The sequence below is a fragment of the Lepidochelys kempii genome, chromosome 1 (genome assembly GCF_965140285.1).
Source record: "Lepidochelys kempii isolate rLepKem1 chromosome 1, rLepKem1.hap1, whole genome shotgun sequence".
Taxonomy (NCBI): Eukaryota; Metazoa; Chordata; order Testudines; family Cheloniidae; genus Lepidochelys; species Lepidochelys kempii.
Genome location: NC_136380.1, coordinates 9293422 through 9313308, shown reverse-complemented (window position 1 = coordinate 9313308; position 19887 = coordinate 9293422). Strand labels below are relative to the sequence as shown.

The 19887-nt window shown below is 56.0% G+C and overlaps 1 protein-coding gene and 1 long non-coding RNA gene across 3 annotated transcripts in view; one reads left to right on the top strand and one right to left on the bottom strand.

The window, feature by feature from the left end:
* Positions 1 to 9177, bottom strand: part of INPPL1 (inositol polyphosphate phosphatase like 1) — a 74498-nt gene extending 65321 nt beyond the window's left edge. For both annotated transcript variants that reach the window (XR_012157509.2, XM_073333644.2), the window contains exon 1: positions 8991 to 9177. Coding sequence is in view for 1 of the 2 variants with exons in the window: in XM_073333644.2 (XP_073189745.1) it covers positions 8991 to 9169 (179 nt within the window). In the remaining variant the exon portion in view is untranslated. The remainder of the gene's footprint in view (positions 1 to 8990) is intronic.
* An 8720-nt stretch (positions 9178 to 17897) lies between these two features.
* Positions 17898 to 18970, top strand: LOC140907516 (uncharacterized). The gene is made up of 3 exons (XR_012157513.1): positions 17898 to 18212; positions 18382 to 18431; positions 18860 to 18970. It is a non-coding gene; the product is annotated as an uncharacterized LOC140907516 (long non-coding RNA).
* The last annotated feature ends 917 nt before the right edge of the window (positions 18971 to 19887 follow it).

Genomic DNA, 19887 nt, shown 5'->3' with positions numbered 1-19887 from the left:
GAATTAGAAACAAGGGCTGCACACAGAGCGAGAGACCCACTCTGCCCTGGAGAGCCTGATGGCTAAACAGATGGAGGGGAGAGGAGCACAGAGAGGGGAAATGTCCAAGGTCACCCAGCAAGTCAGAGGCAGAGCCATGGATAAACCCAGGTGTCCCAAATCTCCGTCCAGGGACCCTACCCACCAGGACACGCTGCTGGAATGAACAGCATGGGGCCAGGATCCATTGCAAAGATGTATTTGGCGGTACCCTGAGCTGTGAAAACAAGACGCCTGGCTAGATGCCAGCTCAGCCTGTACAAACTTCCTTCTACCAGCTCCAACTCCCACGGGCATCCCATCTGCTTGCCACGCCAGAACTCCCTGCTCTATGCCACCACTAGCCCCCGCCCAGAGCCCTGCAGGGGCATGGGCACCTCACAGGATGAGGGGAGCAAGCACAGCAGAGCACGTCCCTGCAGAGAGACCCCACCCCTGCAGAGACGCAAGGGCAGGGGGCAGTGGGAACGAGGGGGTGAGCGCAGCGTCGGAGCGGGTGCCCCCAACCCATTTCCTAGCTCCATGCTGTCGAGGAACCTCCGCTATCCGCTGTTCCCAGGATGATGATGATGAAAACTATTCCATAGGCCTTCCATGCACAGGGCTTACCCCTCTACCCGCGTGAACCCTCCCAGCCCGAGTGGCAGCCGGGGGAGGGGTGGCAATTCCCCATTTGCAGAAGGGGAAACTGAGGAACGGAGCCGAGAAAGTCGGTGAAAGAGCCAAGAATGGAACCCAGACGCCTCAATTCCCACACCCCACGTCTTCAGCTTTGAGAGCCGACACGGGCAGCAAGCTCACCAGTCTGGGGCAGCCCAGAGGTGTACCCTGTTCCCCACCCCCATGCCCACACTGAAAAACCCATGCCAATGCCCCCTGTGGGGAGCCCTGGCCAGATGCTGGGAGAGCCACGCCGTATTCTGCAGGCTCCAGCTTCTCCCCTGACTCAAGGGCCTGTGGAAGTCACATGCTGCTCGGGGCTCCCGGAGGGCTGGGTTACTGATTTCTTCCTGACTAATCCCACCCTGACAGCCAGCGACTCAGCTCCAGCGGGCAGCTGAGCAACACAAAGAGCCATTGTGTGAAGTGGCCAGCTATTTACTACACCCCGATCTCCCTGGGCTGCAGTGGGGCTGTGGCAAGGCCCCGATGCGGGCTGATGCGTCTGGGCTATTTTAGATGCTCAGAGGAAAGTAACGAGGAATAAGACACCGCTGGGGGCTGCGGGGCTACACAATGGAGCCCTGGGTTCAGAGGGTGCCGCTGTCATACAAATTACCATTAGTCAGAGGGAAAGGGAGTGAACCAACTCAGTCACACCAGGGCCGCGGCAGTGAGAGAAAAGACAGAGCTGCCACCTGGAACCAGTTATCTTGGCAAGGCACTAGAATGTACGACTGAGCGAAGAAAACGTGCTGTGTGGTTAACTCATGGAACTCATTGCCACAAGAACTCTGCTAGAGTAAAGACAGGTAGAGAGATAAGAAGAATCTCTGCAGTTATGGTAGCCAGGATTAAAATGCATAAGGGATATAAATCCTCAGGCTTCAGGGCTTAAACCAGCCCCTGCCTGAGGGGGTCAGGAAGGCTCTCTCCCCTATAACTGCCTGTCTCTGCGGGGGTGTCTTCCTCTAAAGCAGCTGGTCCTGGCTGCTGTCAGGACATCAGCTCTGGTCTGATGCCGCATGGCCATTCCTGCCTCTGAAGTTGGAGGCGGGGGGGGGGGGGGGGGGGAGGAGGGAGATGTACCAGGCTGGGGACGTGGCAGGGGTTGGGAATGGATCCTGGGGATGGGGCTGGCAGCAGTCAGCACTGGCCAGGCCCTCCCTGACATCAGGAGCTCGTCAAAGCCGGACGGGTTGGATAATCCGTGCAGTTTCCCTGAGGCTCCATGCGGTGGGTGCTGACGATGATTCAACCAGGCGGGGGAGGGGAGGGACGCCCTGCTGCTCTGGGGCCTGGGCACCAGCTGACGACAGAGGAATGCCATGGCTCGGCAACCTGGCTCCAAGCCTCCCAGCTGTGGGGCTCAGGCCATCTCCGCTCCAGCAGCCCGGCGCGGCCGGCCGAGCTGCCAGCGCTGGTGGCCTTTGCTCTGTAAATCAATACGGCAGAACCCTCTGCGAGAGGAATGTCTCCCCCTCTGCCGAGCAAACATCCCCTCCTGGGCAAACATCCCCTCCCCCAACAGGGCCCCCTCCCCCCCATGCTAATGCCCTCTCCGACTGCTGCACTGCACGGGGGATCAGCACCCCAAGTCAGGAGCGCCCCTCAAAGGCCCAGGGTGCATGCCCCTGGATTCAGCTGTGATCCTCTCATTTGTCCGCCTGGCAGCTCTCTGCCCTGGGGCCAGGGGGCAGAAAAATAAAGATTCTCCTCTCCTGCTGATTTCAGGGTCTGGCTGCACCCCTCACCCCCAGCGCTCGGCCCAGCAGCAAGCGGCAGAGCTGAGCCAGTCGGACGAGATCCCCAGCCCACAGCGGGCAGGCTCTGAAGGCTGGTCTGACCCCACTGACCCCGAGAGGGGCCAGTCGGCAGGTCAGCAGCTTCCCTCCTCTCGGGATTTCGGCAAGTGCCAGCAGACACTGCGGCATTGCTCCCTGGCGCCTGCCCCAGCAGCAGGCCCGCGGGTCAATACCTGCTCTGTTAGCCAGATCAATGGGGAGGACGAGTCAGAGCCGGACAATGGGGGGGAGGGAGGGGAGCGGCCAGGGGCTTTGCCTGGGGAGAAGGGGGCGGATGGGGCTCCTACAGGCTTTTCCAGTGCTGGGGGAACAGGAGCGGCTGCAGGGAAAAGGTCACGAATCAGCAAGGTAGAGCAATGGGAATGCGCCCTGCACCCCTCTCCCGGCAGAGGTAGGTAGATCTAAAGCGCTGGTAAGACTTTTACCCTAACAGCTGAGTGCTCTGCTTTCTAGACTGTATCCCTCCTCACTCCGCCCGGGGAAGCAGGGCAGTGCTGGGCCAGGCAGCTCTTTGGGGCAGGGAGTGTCTGGGTTTGTACAGCGCCCAGCGCAACAGGGCCCTGCTCTGTGCAGGGAGAGCCCGGGGCCCCCATGCTGCAGCTAAAGGATAATACCGGCATTACTCCCAGCTGGGAAACTGACGCACTGGGACATGAAGTGACTTGCCCATGGTCACACGGAGTCCGGGGCAGAGCTGAGAACTGCCTGGCGGCCTCCCAACATGGCACCAGAACCCCTTAGGCCGTCCTTCCTTCAGGGCCAAGCCAGTGCTGCAGCCTCAACTGGCTCAGATCAGCCAAAACCCGGAGCCTTCAGAGCTCACCGCTGATTTCTCCATCACGCTTTCTACCGTGGATAAAGGGTTAAAGAGCCGTTTGCAGATTAATCAGTTCCTGAAACCCTCCAGCGCACCCTCCCCTGAGGCGCCTGTAACCACCCACCCGAACGAGCGGCTCGCGTCCGTTAATCATTAGTCAACCTTTCCCGAACCAGAGCCATCAGGCCGGATTTTCACACCGACCCACGGGGGCGCCGGCTCCTCCCGGGACAGGGGGCGAGGCGTGACAGCAGGAGACGGCCACATTTAAAGATTTCCCCAGGGGCCGCCAGCGCATCTGTGAAGGTGGAACCCTGCGAAGGGTTAAGGAACCCGCTTGCCTTCCTGTAACCCAGGAACACTCCCTGTCCAACTTCCACGCAGTTATTTTTAGGTCCCAGCAGTGGTTTATTTTGCCCTCCGCGACTCAGGCACACACGGCGCCAGGCGACCTCCGTGCCCTCTCTCTCGGTGAAAAGCCCACACAGAGCTGCCGGGATCCAGGACGGGCAACAGACCCAGGCCCGGGGAGCCCAGTCATCAGCTGGGTCAGAGCAGGGCAGCTTGCCCAGGTCTCTGCCGGCCATTTGCCTGGATGGAGAAATGGCGGTGGGCAAGGCAGAGGCAGCCCATGAAAGATCCAGCCTCCGTCCCCTCTCAGCCGCTGGTTTGAATCCAGCCCAGGGCTGCTGTCATTTACAGACAACACCAGCCCCTGACTGTTCGGGGGCCTAGCTGAAGCGAGTTTGAGCCATCTCAGCCCAGCGGACAAGCGCCCCCACCACATCTCGCGGTGGGGAGGGGGAGGATGAGTCTCAGCCAAGAGGCCAAACAGTGACAGAGCCATGGAAACTCGCGTGCCCCCTCCCCCAGCAGGGAGCCCAGGGGAGAAGATCCAGTCCAGCACCTACAGTGCAATTGCCGGGGCTCTCCTTAGGCCCCAAGGAGACACAAAGCTGCCATTGAGGCAGCAGCCCGGTGGTAACAAGCAAGGAGAGGGTGGAAAGCCCATGGGGGCGGGGGGAGGAGGGAAGCGCTCTCCGTGGGGAAGCAGGGGGGTGGGGGGCTGTGTAATTAAAGCTGGCCCTTCTCTGTGCGGCGCGAAGGAACAGAGCGTTCTCACCACAGCACAAAGGCACCATGCATGAGGGGAGGGAGCGGGCATACTCGGCACTGTGCCCAGGGCAGCAGCTGGAGCTGGAGCGTGTTTGCGAAGAGAGGAAATTGCTTTTCCAGGGCCAGCCCTTCGGGGGCTCCAAGGCCAGGAGGAGCTCACAGCAGGAGGCGGGCAAACAGTCAGGGTGCCCAGAGCACCCAGCCCGGCGCAGCCCAGCCCCCCGGCACTGTGGGCTGAGAGGCAGCGTGTGCTAGTGGCTAGAGCACAGGGCTGGGGGCAGGATTCACAAAGATGGGCTCCTAAATGGTGAATCCCGCAGCGCTGAGCTCCCAGCCCAGCTTTGCCCTGTGGCTTTCGGCAAGGCGCAAGCTCCCTCCAGTGTGGTATTTCTCAAATACTTTCTGTTCCAGGACCCTCTCCCCTACAGCCGTCCCCACCGGAACTCGTGGGGCCCTGCTCCGGGCTGGGATTTCCCGATGTTGCTGCTACCCAAGCTGGAATACTTCCACTGACTGGCACGCGGGCGAGCGGTTTCTCCGCTCGCGACAGGGCAGATGCAGAGTCACTCGAGTGCCCGCTACTCGCGGGGATTTTCCTATGGCGCAGGCAGGAGGGGCAGCGTTCCGGCCGTGCCGTTGCCCACGCCGCGCGGCATCCCCGCCGCCACCCAAACCCCCGCGTGTCCCCCACGCCAGCGGCCAAGTTAGCACAGCGCCTCGGCAACGCCTCGCCCCCGAGCAGCGCTGACTAGACAAGACTGAGAGAATCGCGGAACTGGTCCACGAGGCGACAGAAAATCGCCAGGTCATTTCCTCCAGGGCTACCATGTGAGCGGACCTCAGCCCTGCCCACGCAACCCAACCCAGCCCAGGTCACCCGCAGAACCAGCGCCTCTAAAGAAACACCAGCCAGCACAGCCCTGCTCGGGCGCCGAGGGGCCGGACTAGAGGATAGTTTCCTCTCTCTGAGAGGAAGGGATCCGTACAGATCCCCAGACCTTTGCGACGAGGGCGGTCGCAGGCAGCTGACTGGCTTGGCTTGGGGCAGATGGATTTTGTAATAAAAGCACAAAGCAGGGACACTTGCTGCCTGGCTCATGAAGGGAGGCCCAAATTCATTGCTCAGGGGTTCCAGTGTGAGCCCAGACTGCTCCCAGGCGGGTCTGCGGAAGCTGCCGTACCAAAAAAAACTCTTCATTCCCTAACCTCTGGCTGCACCCCTCTCCCGGAGTCCGGACATCACATTCCACCTGTTTACTTGGAATCAGGGGCCCGAATGGCTGATTGGCAGAGTGCCCAGAGATCCCTAGGCTTCAAGAGGGCCCCAGTCCCACAGCCACACACCGCAATGTGTTGGCAGAATATCCCCAGCTACCTGCGGCTTCCCGGTGGTCATCACCTGTCCACAGCAGAGACAGACCCCCCTCATCTGTCCGCTCCAAGAAGCCCAGGCCATGCCACTTGAGCTAAAGGAGAATCCCCATTAGCCGGTAGCAGTAGAGGACCTATGACACAGTTACTATGCTGCACACAGCCCTGCCGGGACGTTGCAACATAACTGTCCCCTTGGCAGGGCCGTATCAGAGAAGGGAGGTGGGCACCCATAGGGAACCTGGCAACGGCCTCACTGGGCATCTCCCCATTGAATGTCTCATTCCCTCTGCCAGTGGCAATCGGCTGTGCCAGGGAGTTTGGACAGGCTGCCCGAGCCCTGCAGGCTCACGGATTCACTTGGCCCACTAAGGACACACACCTCAAAGGGATAGACTGATGGCCCCCGGCGTGGGCCGACTGGACTGCAGCCACGGTTAATGAGAGCTGGTACTTCTAGTTCCCCCTCCCTGCCCTAGCCATGGGTTACCAGTGGCTGCTGCCCAAGACGGGCCTGCTACAAACACCCAGCGCAGGCAGGTTCTTACCACCACCTACCACCCACTAGGTGCAGAGACAGGAAGCGACTTGCTCAAGGTCACGGAGCAGCTCAGGCCTCTCGGCTGCCCTCCTGTAGCCGGCTGACCTAGTATGTTGGGAAGCACCAAGTTCTAGCCCCGTGGCAGGGTTCGTGTCAGTGGGGCGACCATGCACCCTTTCCCAGGCACCAAGACAAGGAGCCGGGACGGGTGAGATTTGCAGCCGGGACGGGTGAGATTTGCAGAGAAAGGAAAGTCAGGGCACAACAATGGGACCTTTCTAGAGTGAAACAGGACAAACCACCCCCAGCAGATGCTGCACGGAGCCCAGCGTTGAGACCTGCACAGTGAAAGGATGCAACATGAGGCAGCATGAGGCCTGGATCCAAACAAGTCTGAGGAAGTCCGGATGCCGCTCTGAGTTTTGTGACTGGCCCCCGTTGCTACTGTAATGAGCTGCCAAGTGTGGACATGGAACACTGACCTCTATTGGATGGAATTCAAACTCCTCCACTGTGTGGCATAGGCCCAAGACTGCTAATTCATGGGGATTCTCCTTCAGCAAAAGTGGCAGGACTCTGGGCTTTAGAAGCAGGTGGATTTGAGTTGCAGCCAGACGGTTGTGAAATTCTGTGCAAGGAGGGGTCCCAGTTGGCCAGAGATTTGTTAGAGAGTAATGGGCTGGACCTACAACACCCTTGTAAACTCGGCCGAAGCTCCGATCTGAACGTCGCAGCCTGGAACCCGGCTCCTCCAGCACTGGAAGGTGCCTGGCATCGGCGCTGACCCTACACGGGCTCCAGCACATCCTTGAGCCCCAGCTGCTGCGAGTTAAGTCGAGTGTCCAACAGTTGGAAAGGGGACTGGCTGGGGGGGTTAACGATGGAAAAACGCCTCCCTGTCACACTCCCCAAGAGCAGGAGCAGGATTTTGATTTCAAAATCAAAGCCTCAAAGGTCATCTCATGCCCCGGCCCACCTAAGCTGGCTCTTACAGTCCCACCCATCACTTGAGCTTCCAATCCCCCACCCCAGAACCCCTTGCCCATGTCTGGGGGGTTTCAATCATGGGTTCTGTTTTTTCTCCCCCATCCTAATGTGGGACAGGCCCACACGCCATGTCGGGGAGGGGGAATGGCTGACTCTGCAGGGGACCAGACCCACAGTGCAGTGGGATTCACGCCATGAGCAAAGAGGGAACTGCCTTCTCATCTCTTTCAGCTGCAGACACCTTGCATCCTACCTTGCAAGGCCAGTCAAGGAAGGGGACCTGTAGCTAGCACTTTACCCAACAACCCAGCCCTGCCCCACTGGGAGGCAGGATCACCCCCTCACTTTACACTGCAGTGGCCCAGCTCTGACCTGGAGCATAGACGCATCCTACATCAACAGAAGGGTTTTTCCATCCATGTAGCTACCCCACCCCGCTGGTAAATGGCTCAATGGAATAATTCTTCCCTCGTCCCAGCCGCGTCTACACAGGGCCTTAGGTTGACCTAATTCCATTGCACAGAACCATAGCTAGGTTATCTCACTTTTAAGTGTAGACCTGGCCTGAGACACACAGAAGTTATCAGTTTTAAGTGTAGACCTGGCCTGAGACACACAGAAGTTAAGGGACATGCCTAACAGTCACAGCAAATCAGTAGCAGAGTCAGGAGTAGAACCCTAGGCCCCCAGCCCTGGGTTTATTTCACCTCATTTTGGGGTTTTCTGTCACTCCCATCACTGGAGCCAGAGAACCCGCCAAGCAAAACCTTCATGGACTGGGGAAGGTCTGGATTCAAATCCCAGGCCCGCAACAGCCTCCCGGCCTGACCTGGGGCGAATCACATGGCTGGTCCGTGCCTCAGGTGCCCCCTCCCACCCTAGCCCGATCTTGCTGCCACCCACTGTCCCTAGTAAATCCTTCAAGGCGGTCTCCGGTAGCACCTTGGGGCCCTTACCTTGGTTGGGGCTGGCGCTAGGCACTACAGTCCCAATTATACCGACTCCCGCTGCCCAAGAGAGATGTGCAGCTGGACCACCCGATTCACAGGTCTGAGGTCCAACCGCCATACCTGGATGCTGGTGTCCATTATACAAACAGCTCTGCGTAGGGGAGCTTGTCCCTACACACACACACACAGAGTGTTATGGCCTCTAACTTTCTCAGCTCTCTGGGGCTGTCTGTTCTGTACAGCCCCTAGCCCACGGGGGGCCTTGATCCATGGCTGGGGCGGAGTACGGGACACTGGCAGAGCACGCTGCAGGATCTGGTGACAGCAGATCTAACCGCCCGCCCCCGGGGTGGGGGGCTTACTCCTGCCCCCCCTCCTCCCTGAGCTTACCCGCCCCCGAAGCGCCGGCCGGAAGGAAAGCCAGTCCCCGGGGGCAAGCCCTGTCCCTGGGGCACCCCAGCGCCCTGGGCTCGGCCGGGCCGGGGAGGGAAGTCAGGGTCCGCCGCCGGTCCCTACACTGCACATACAGCCCCGGGGCAGGGGTACCCGCAGCCGGGACAAGCCCGCTCGCGCCAGCCCATTGCACCGACCCCTGCCCTGCTGGTCTCCTGCACAGGCCAGGGGGTTTTGTGCCTGATCCTCCCCCCCCCCTCCTCCACGTCCCGCCCGCGCCCATCCCCGTGGCGCCCGGGCGGAGGACTCACAGCACGCAGAGGGCGTAGGCGCCCGAGACGCTCTCGCTGTCCCGCACCAAGAAGCTGCCGTCTCGCCCGGCTCTGGCCAGCAGCTCCTCCGCCGCCGCTCGGCTCAGGTCCCGGTGGTACCAGAGCGGTGCCGGGCTGGCGGGCCCCGGGCTGGCGCCGCTCCCCGCGCCGCACGCCATGCCCCTCCCGGGGGCCGGCTCAGGCCGGGGGGGGCCCGCGCTCAGGTCGCCAAGGGCGGCGGCAACCCCCGCCACAAAAACCAAAACCGAAAACAAACCAACCAACCAAGTTCAGCTCGCTCCAGGCCGCCCCAGAGCGCCCCCGAGCCCGAGCGCCCGGGGCAATGGGCAGCGAAGCGCCCGCAGCCCAGCCCGGCTCGGGGCTAACATCCCCCCGGGCAGGGCGCAGCCGCCTCCCTCCGGGCGCGCCGCGGGGCCGGGGCCGGGGCCGGGGCCGGGCGCGCCGCGGGCGTTGTCCGGGGCCCCCGGGACCCAGCCGGGGCCGCCGCGGTTCGGGGGCGGGGAGCCCAGGCCGAGGGGTCCCGCCCCGCCGCCTCCTTGGCCGGAGCCCGCCCCGGCTCTGCCCCGGGCCGGGGAGAAAGTTTCCTCCTGCAGAACAAAAGGAGGAGAAGTTGCGAGGAGCCGGAGCGGGGGCTGCGCACGGGCTCCCTCCTCCTCCAGGAAGCCCCCTCCGCCCCCGCGCCAGCGCCGATGCGGAGCAAAGGGCGAGGGTTTTCCAACATCCCCGGGGGGGCGGGGGCCAAGCTCCCGGGACAATGGGACATTCAGGGCTGCGGGCAGGAGCCGCGGGGGGGGGGGGGGAGTTGCTCCTGAGCAAACAGCCGCGTGGTTTCTCTCCCTTCCCAAAAAAGGAGAAGGGAGGGGAGCACCAGCAAGCGCCGCCGCTCGCGCCTGGGCTTTTCCCCCGGGCGCGGCTGCAAAAGTTTCGCCGGGGCCGCTCGCGCGCCCCCTCGCTGCCGAGCGTCTGGCCAGCCGCTCTCCTCCCGCTTCGCCGCCTGGGGCCGGCCCGGCGCGGCGCGGCGCGGCGCGGCTCCGCTCCCCTCCCCGGGACCGCTCCCGCAGGCGGGGCCGCTTCCCCGCAGCGCGCCCTCTTCCTGCTAGATGCGGTCCCGCTCCGCCCGTCGGAGCATGTCTTGCTCAGCCCGTGGAGGGAGAGGGCGAACGCAGCCCCCCGGGCCGAAAAAGGTAGCTAGTGGCATCATAAGTGATGAATAAACTTCCTCCTGCAGCCTTGCGTGACAACGGGTGGCTGCCCTTAAAGGGACGGGTTTCAGAGGAGCAGCCGTTGTTGGTCTGTATCCACAAAAAGAACAGGAGGCCTCCTGGCGCCTTAGAGACTTAAGAAATTTATTTGAGCGTAAGCTTTCCTGAGCTACCGCCCACTTCATCAGTTGCATGCAGGGACAGTGCCTGGGTCTTAAAGACTGGGAGTGGATGGGTCATTACACAAAGTAAAACTAGTTCCCCATGTTTGTCCCCCCGCTGTTGCTCAGACGTTCTTGTCAAGGGCTGGAAATGGCCCACCTTGATGAGCACTACAAAAGGTTCCCGCCCCCTCCTGCTGGTAATAGCTCACCTTACCTGATCGCTCTGGTTACAGTGTGTACGGTCACACCCATTGTTTCATGGTCTGTGTGTATATAAATCTCCCCACTGTATTTTCCACTGCATGCATCGGATGAAGCGAGCTGTAGCTCACGAAAGCTCATGCTCAAATAAATGGGTTAGTCTCTAAGGTGCCACAAGTCCTCCTTTTCTTTTTGCGAATACAGACTAACACGGCTGTTACTCTGAAACAATTTATTTGCAAACTCAGCACCATTAATTTGGGCTTGAGTAGGGCCTGGGTGTGGCTGGCTCACTACAAAAGCAATTTTCCTTCTCTTGGTATTGAGACCTCCTCATCAATTACTTAAAAACAAGGAGGAGTCCGGTGGCACCTTTAGAACTAACAAGTTTATTTGGGCATAAGCTTTTGTGGGTAAAAAACCCACTTCTTCAGATGCATCAATTATTGGGAGTGGACCACATCCACCCTGACTGAATTGGCCTTGTCCACACTGGTTCTCCAAGTGTAAGGTAATGCCCTTCTCTTCATGTGCCAGTATATTTATATCTGTATCTGTAATTTTCACTCCATGCATCTGAAGAAGTGAGTTTTTTACCCACAAAAGCTAATGCCCAAATAAATCTGTTAGTCTTTAAGGTGCCACCGGACTCCTCATTATTTTTGTGGAGACAGGCTACCCCTCTGATACTTTATAGATCTGTGTTTTAGCACAGATCTAGGAGCTCTGTGTAAGCCCCAAAGCTGGTCTCTCTCACCAACAGAAGTTGGCCCAATAACAGATATTACCTCCCATGCCTTGTCTCCCTTGTAGCACTAGTCACCTTCCATTGGGAAGGATCCCATTTAAAAGGTTCTTTATGTGGCTGCCACCTCTGGGGTGGATTGCAGCTGCAGCTTATCACCAGGGATCCTAGTTTTCTGCGATAAAAAAAACCCCAACATTCTCTGATAAAAAAAAACATAAAAATCCGTGTTTTTCCACCATTAAAATGAAACGCTGAACTTAGTAGAATCCCATTTCTCAGAGCCTCCATTATCCAGCTCTCTGTATTAACAGAACCACCAGCCGCCTGGGGCTGACAGCACCAGGACTGGGGCAATCAGCCCCCAGGTGGCTGGGGCAATCAGCCCCCAGGTGGCTGGGGCAATCAGCCCCCAGGTGGCTGGGGCTTGGACTGTCTCAGCTGGTGGTTCTGTTAATACAGAGAGCTGGATACTGGAGGCTCGGATAAATGCGGTTCTACTCAATATATTTTTATTTGTTCACAAAATGTAAAAACTAAAGATTCTCTGTAAAAACGCAAATGCTGGGTTTTTCTGTAGCAAACAGATTTCTAGGATCCCTGCTTGTCACCCCCCCAGCCACTGCTTGCAGGACCTTGGGCAGATCACTTAAGCGCTGTGCTTTGATATTTCTCCTCTATAAAAGGAAGATAATAATTCTGGCTTGTCTAGTTAGATTGCAAACTCTTCATAATAGGAACTGTCTTGTACCAGGGCTTTGGAGCGAAGCCCAGATCTGGAGCGCGGAGCAGCTCCGGAGCAGTGGAGCTGCAGGTTTTTTCCTGGAGCTGGAGTCCAAAGCCCTGTCTTGTACTACATGTTTGTATAGTAGACAGCTAGCACAATGGGGCTTTGATCTTGGTTAGAGGCACAAGATGCTACTAAATAAATAATCTTACTTCATATTTGTTTAGGGCTGACAACGTGCTCACCACTGTGTAACAGAACATGGTAGGAAATGGTTTATTTCCTCCCATGAAAAATGTTGATGACATTTTAGAAACTGTGTTCCCTGAAATTCTTCTTTCCAGATTCCTCAGGATTTTGTTGAAAAGCCAAAAAAACAGCAAACGAAAATTAAAAAAAAAAAAAAAAAGTGGCTAGTAGGGTGAACACTTGTGGGCTTCCTGAAAATTTTTGCTCCAGTGGTTGAAATCTTTCAGTTTTACCAAAACTGAACAAACAAAAAAGAAATGGGGGGGTTCAACAAAAAACACCCCCCCACACACAAAAAAATTGTCAAAACCAAACATTTCATGGCGAAGTGTCCATGTGGAGTAAAGAATGATTCTTCTTGGAAAATACCGGTTTGAGTAAACAAGTGTGATCAGTTTGACTGGTCAGTACACACAACGCCAGTCATGGCTCACAGGAGCTTAGGAGAGAGAGAAGACAGAGCAGCCTGGGGGTCGGGTTGCCAGTTTTGGTTGGACATATTCCAAGATTATTGTTTGATTCCTGGAGGAATCCAGGACTCCCGTGGGATCCAGGGGTGGGGAAGTGTGCATGGGATCCTGCTGTTTGTTTAAAAGATACAGGATCATCGCACAACCATTTGAGTCAGGAAGTGAAGAAGAACACCGGTTGAAACCAGAAGAAGAATTTAGGGCAACAGAATGTAATTGCCTGAGTTGGAATTTAGTGAGGCTAACCATTAATGTGCTAACTCTTCTGCAAATCAGGAGGGGAACTCAGGCTCGGTATGGAAAGAGTTCCTCAGCCTTTCAGAAGGGCGGGTGATAATAACAAAATCCACAAGTGGGCAAGGCCCTTGGCCTGGCCTCTCACCCAAATGGCCGTACTTTGCCAGCAGCACAGCGCCCCCAAGCACCGCATTGGGGTATTGCTTCGGGACTGGCTGCGGGGGGAGGGTGCCACCGACTGGCATGCCACTTCCTGCGAGGGGATCGCCTGGGAATCAGGATTCAAACTCAGTACCCTGCGGAGATCAGCCAGGGTGTGAGCAAACCACTGACCTGTCACTGCTCTATAGCTACAAATAGACCCTCCCCTTTAATCCTGTTTCAGTACAAACCGGGGGGGCGGGAGGGGGGCTGCATTTTGTCCCACAATAAGGATGTGACTGGCACGTGAGGCACAAAACCTTCCCCTCCCCCCGCTGCAAACATCTTCACCCCGAGGAAGGAGAGGGGAAGCCACAGCTCAGCAGGGTGCCTGGAAGCGGGACTCAGCTCTCCCTTGTCGGGCCGCAGGGGTTGTGGACCTCTTGGATCGCTGATGATCCCCCTCCACAACTGAAGAGCCCTGGAGGGGCCTCCCCCACCCATGCTGCCTCCCAATCAGAAGGGGGAATGTCACAGCTGATTGATGAGTCACCGCCCCTCGACCCCACCCCTCCTCCAGGCATGGGGAGAAGGGGCTGGAACCCCAGCGGAGTCAATGCAATGACACCCAATGACAGTAGCAGTGAATGAGGCCAGGTCTACACTGTACACGTAGCTGTGTGGGGCAGGGGTTTGATCCCTGACCTGATCCCAAGTGTAGACACAGTTATACTGACAAAGCTGCACTTTTGCCTGTATAGATTGTTTTGTATGGGGGGGTTTAGGGAGGGCTGGACTAAGCGAGATCCTCATTAGCTTTGCCAGTATAAGCCGCGTCCACACTAGGGGTACGTCTACACTGCCGTCAGGAGGTGTGACTGCGTGTACACGTACCCGAGCTAGCGTGGATCTGGCTTAGCATGTGCCCAGGCCACTCGAGCCGGTACCCAGGTCCTGGGCGGGCAGGGCTAGCTCATGCTATGGCAGCTTCACTGTTACGGTTACTGCTGTGGGGTGAGCTAGCGAGGTCGAAGCTGGCTGGGGTGAGTCTCCACGTGCTGCAGTCACATCTCTGAGTGCCGGGTAGCCCCACCCTTGGAGTGCAGCGGGCCAGTACGCCCACGCCAGCAATGCACGCCCACGCATGCCAGGCGCTGACCAAGGGCTTAGTGCAGGTCTCCTGCCCAGCCGTGCAGGGCACCACCCTGGCCTCCTGGAGACAGTGTCCGAGGGGGGCTCAGTGTCGAAGGGATCTGAGGCCGCCTAAGGGACCTGGCTTGTATCTCTTCCTGTCCTCTAGCCACGTCCCCAGGGACAGCAGCCTGTGCCCAGCCTTGCAGCATGTAAATGAAGGCCTGGGAGAAAGAGGAAGGCAGAATTTCACAAGCCGCAGCTGCAGGGAGCACTCGAGCGAATCCCTGCTCGGATGGGTGAGCTGCACGGAGTATTTTAGACACCAGCTCTAGCCTAAGACCAAGCTAGGCAGCTGCAACCCTGTAGATCTCCTCGTGGGAAAAGGAAGTAGGATCACTGCGACTTCCTCCGGGCTTGCCTCCCGTGGGCCACGCGGGGTAGGGGCCTGGTGGGCATGAGCCATTACTTGGGGAACACGCTCGAGAGCTTGCCAGAGAGAGGCGGTCCCAGGAGGCAGAGGGAGGAATGGAAGCTATAATAACAAACCAGCGTGGGCCTCCCCAGAGAGACCCTGCAATAATGAACCGGTGCATAGAGCCAGGACAGTTCTTGGGACACCCAGGACTGAGGGTCCCCTGGCTACCCCCTACCCCTAGCGAGAGGGTGCTTGCCTATGGTGGCTGGTGTCAGCTCCCGAATATCACTGGCCTGTCAGCCACTCAAGCACTCTCCTCTGGGCTAGGCCAGCCCTGGCTTCGCCTTGCAGGTTAACACTGGGTGCACCCCAGGCCCCGAGTCCCTTTGGATCATTCCCCTGTGATAGCCAGTCCCTGGCACTGGCTCCTCACAGAAATCCCACCTCTCCTGCCCCCCAAGGAGCAGTGTACCCCACAGTTAATCAGTGTTACCTTCTATCACCGCTCCTGTAAACCACACAGCACCTGTTAGTAAACAAAGGAAGGTTTGTTTAAGAAAATACAAAGATTCTACTGGAAACGAGCGAGAGCCCTGGAAACAAATGGTTCCCAGACTAAACAAAATCCTGAAACGCGAACCTGGGCCTACACTTACCGATAGTTCCCCTGCCCAGCTGATACAGTAGGTTTCCCCCTCACCGCTCAGTCTGTTGCGGAGCCGACTGGCTTCGCAGGACCCAGGATCCAGTTTTTTATGAGAACACCCCTGTCCCTCAAGAGGTCTCCATCCTTAGTGAAAGGATCGGGATCACCCATCATGGTATAGTGGAACAGCCTTTGGTCTCTGTTCATAGGCAGGGCGATCCCCTGTGTGTTGTAATGTCCCATTTTCACCTCCAACTGGTCTCGAAGGTTTGCAGTTTTCTTTCAGGGTTTCCATTGATAATCTTGGGATGGAGCAAGGCTGGACAACTGAATCCTGGCATTACATCCCTGGCTAACCGGGGCGGGGCCATGACTCCCTGCAGCTGGAATGGACCATCATAGAGACACACTATCCCCTGGTGATTAACTTCTACTCCACATCCATAAAGCACACTGTCAATATCAACACATTCTTCCTTCAATATTCCCCACACATACATCTCGCATTGATCATGAGTCTTGATAAGTCAGGAGCTTTCTCTAGATACGTTACATAAGGGGTAGGCAACCTATGGCACGCATGGCATACAAGCTGATTTTCAGTGGCACTCACACTGCCCGGGTCCTGGCCACCAGTCCGGGGGGCTCTGCATTTTAATTTAATTTTAAATGAAGCTTCTTAAACATTTTGAAACCCTTATTTACTTTACATACAATAATAGTTTAGTTATATATTAGAGACTTATAGAAAGAGACCTTCTAAAAACGTTAAAACGTGACTGGCATGCAAAACCTTAAATTAGAGTGAATAAATGAAGACTCGGCACACCACTTCTGAAAGGTTGCCGACCCCTGCCTTACATGTTACTCTTTCTGGGTAAATTTCCTGCAAGATGTGTGTTTGGTGCACTGAGTTTGTCAGGTCTGAGGCGGGAGTTGTTTGCAAAGAACAAGGGGCCTCTGTGTCACCACAGCCCAGTGCTCATGCCAGGAAACCCTACAATATTTGGCCCAGAGTGACCCTACAATAACACACCAGTATGTGCAGCCCAGTGCTTATCAAGAGCAACCCTACAAAAACAAACTAGTGTGCACAGGACCAGACTGACTGTACAATAACAACCAGTGTGCTCAGCCCTAGCGTGACTCTACGATAACAAACCAGTCCCCTGCCAGGAGTACAGGGGCCTGGACCAGATGATCTCTCGAGATCCCCTCGGGTCCTATGATTCTATGCAACCCCAGGCCAGCCGTACAAAAACAAACTAGTGCACACAGGCCGCAACCAACCCTACCATAACAAACCACTGAGGTGAAGCCCCCAAACTTCCACAAGACCCTACAATAACAAACTAGTGTGTACATTTCCAGAGTGACCCTACACACCAGCGAGCTCAGAAGGAGGAGAAATGTTTCCGTGAAGACTTTGATTTTGGAATCACTGTGACATTCTATGCCCTGGGGGAGCATACTGTAACCCCCCATATTCCTCATTTTCATATCATCGGGATCTTACATATACAGCATGCTGTCAAGGCTGAATCCCCACTCTGGCACTCCGAGTGCAGAAGGTGGGGGCCCGCAAAGATTTTAAAAATTAATACTGGCCACTCCAGGCTTGTATTACACTCCCAAGGTTACAGCTTTTCTCTGACCTTGGCTTAGTAAACGCATCCAAATCCAAAAAAACCCTTTGCACCTAGGAAGGAGCACTTGGGAATTCCTCCCTGTGGGGTACCCTCAAGTCCTTTCACCCCCCTCTCCCCCTCCCCCCGAGGAAGAGCTGAGAAAGAAAACAAAGGAAATTAGCTGTCTCCACCAGCTAATTAAACAGCATTTGCACAAACCTCTTAGGACACCAAAAATCCAATCCTGTTTTTAAAAAAGGTAAATTTTATTAAGAACAAAAAGGAAGAAAAAACATCTGGAACTTAGGCTTTTGATAGATTTTAAAAGAGCAATTCCAAAAATTAAGTACCAAGAATAGCTTTCTTGGGGACCAGCTTAAAAATTACAAGCAAACAAAAGCACCTGGGGGTTACCTCCCTGTCCCAGTGATTCCTTCAAGGTATGGAAAGTGAATTTTCATACCTGGTTCAAACTTTACACAGCATTCCTGCTTATAGCATTGCTGCTCTGTGTCTCCTTCTCCGGAGAACAACAGACAAAGGGAAAGTTTCTTTCCCAATTTTAAAACGTTCTAGCCTTCCCATTGGCTCTTTTGGTCAGGTGTCCACTTCCTTTTCTTCACCTGGGGGACTTTTTAATCCTTTACAGGCAAAGCAAGCAGAGAACAGCTACCAAGAGGGATTTTACAGCTAACTGGCTGGCTGTCCATAAAAGGGAACTACCCCTCCCCCCCCTTCATTTATCACACATGCCTTGTAAGGTATCAGAGGAAAGTCTAAGATCTGCTGAAAGTCATTTCTCTATCCATATATGTATATCACTAATGCATATGAAGTTATGAGAATTGTGTTGTATGGTGGTCACTAAAACATCCTGTAACTTGGGGAATCAACCAGATATTAGCTCCCCAGAGGCAACAGCAAGGAAAGTAACCAATTCCACAGCGGGATGTCAAATAACCCATCAACCCCATTGTCCAGCAAGGAGCTACAATACAATGACTCACCTGCATGAGGCCACACCAGGGGAATTGCTTAATCTTGCCTGGAGAGACTAATGCTCACCTGACACTCAAGTGGGGGAGGGAGCAAAGCCAAGGGGGTGGAAAGGACATGATAAAAGGAGGAGATGTTTGCCATGCTCTCTCTTTCTTCCACCTCCATCTACAGACACCACCACCAAGCCACTGAAGCGCTGATCAAAGGGGAGAGCCTGGCTGAAGAGCAACCAGCCAGCCTGTGGTGAGAAGCATCTAAGTTCGTAAGGACATTGAAAGTGTTAAGATCAGCTTAGAATGCGTTTTGCTTTTATTTCATTTGATCAAATCTGACTTGTTGTGTTTTGACTTATAATCACTTAAAATTCATCTTCATAGTTAATAAATCTGTTTGTTTCTTCTACCTGAAGCAGTGCGCTTGGTTTGAAACGTGTCAGAGGCTCCCCTTGGGATAACAAGCCTGGTATGTATCAATTTCTTTGTTAAACTGATAAACTCATATAAGCTTGCCGCGTCCAATGGGCATAACTGGACACTGCAAGACGGAGGTTCCTAGGGTTGTGTCTGGGACTGGAGACATTGGCTAGTGTCATTCGGTTGCAGGTAGCTGGGAGCAGCTTACATGCCAGAGGCTGTGTGAGAACAGCCCAGGAGTGGGGGTTCTCACAGCAGAGCAGGGCAAGGCTGGCTCCCAGAGTCGAGGATTGGAGTGACCTAGCAGATCACCGGTCCAGATAAGACCAGAGGGGAATGTCACAATCACCGCACTGTACGGTGGTGTCTCATTGTTCCCTTGTGCTCCCTATTATCTGTCTGGGGCACTTCTTGTCTTATCCTTAGACTGTCACCTCTTTGGCCAGAGACCACCTTTGTTTTTCTGTGTCTCTACAGCACCTGGCAGAGTGGTCTGGTCTGTGGCTGGGGTTTGGAGGTGCTGCAGGAATACAACTAGAATTAAAATAGCTGCAAAAGGGTGGAAGAGACTCTGTGCCTCATAAACCATGGAGAAGCTCATAAATTTAAGTCCGTTTGTTGACAAATTGGAGGCAGTCTTAATCTTATAGATTCATGGGTTTTACAGTCACCAGGGACCATTGTGATTATCCACTCTGATCTCCTGCATCACGCAGGCCAGAGAACCTCACCCAGTGATTTCTGCCTCATGCCCTGTAACTTGTGGTTGAGACACTGTTCTATCCGGGCCATTCACGCCCTGCCCATCAGCACGGCCTCTGGGAGTTGTACAGCACCTAACAAGCTCCATTGCCAGGCTCTCTTGCTTGCCTTACCCGGGGGTGCTGCATTGCTTTTATACAGCACTCAATGTCAAAATCTAGGCTCTCCTGTAGTGTTAAGTCAAATGCCCCCCGGCAGTCTAAGGCCTGGTCTCCACTTTACGGTTAGGCTGATAGCAGTAAGTTCCTCCCCTGGCCAGTGGAACTAGGCCAACCTCACTCCCGGGCAAGGCACAGCTGGGGCGATGGAGGAACGCACTGTCGAGGGAGGGAGTGTTCCCACAGTGCTGGGAAAACCCTTCCGTGGGGGTGGGCTGCAGTGATACTGCAGGGTTCTCCCGGCACAGATATGGTGATCTAGCTACGCCCCGTAGTGCAGACACTCCCTCCGTCTGTCACATGAGCCCAGTTCCCTTCCTCGCCCCGATCTGCGATCTCGTCAAAGAATGTCGTCGGGCCGTTCAACGAAGCCATAAAAGCTTGTGTCCTGCTGTTATCGACGCTCCTGGGGCAGCCCCAGGGAAGCCCCGGCAGCTCAGAGAGGAGCAACACACGGAAACAGGGGGGCTGGAGAGCGTGACTGAGGGGAACTCAGAAGCGCCAACCAGTGACCCGTGGGTGCCCAGGAAGGCTGAAGAGCACCGGGCGGACGGCCTGAATCTCGCCGTCTTTGGCAGCTTCTCC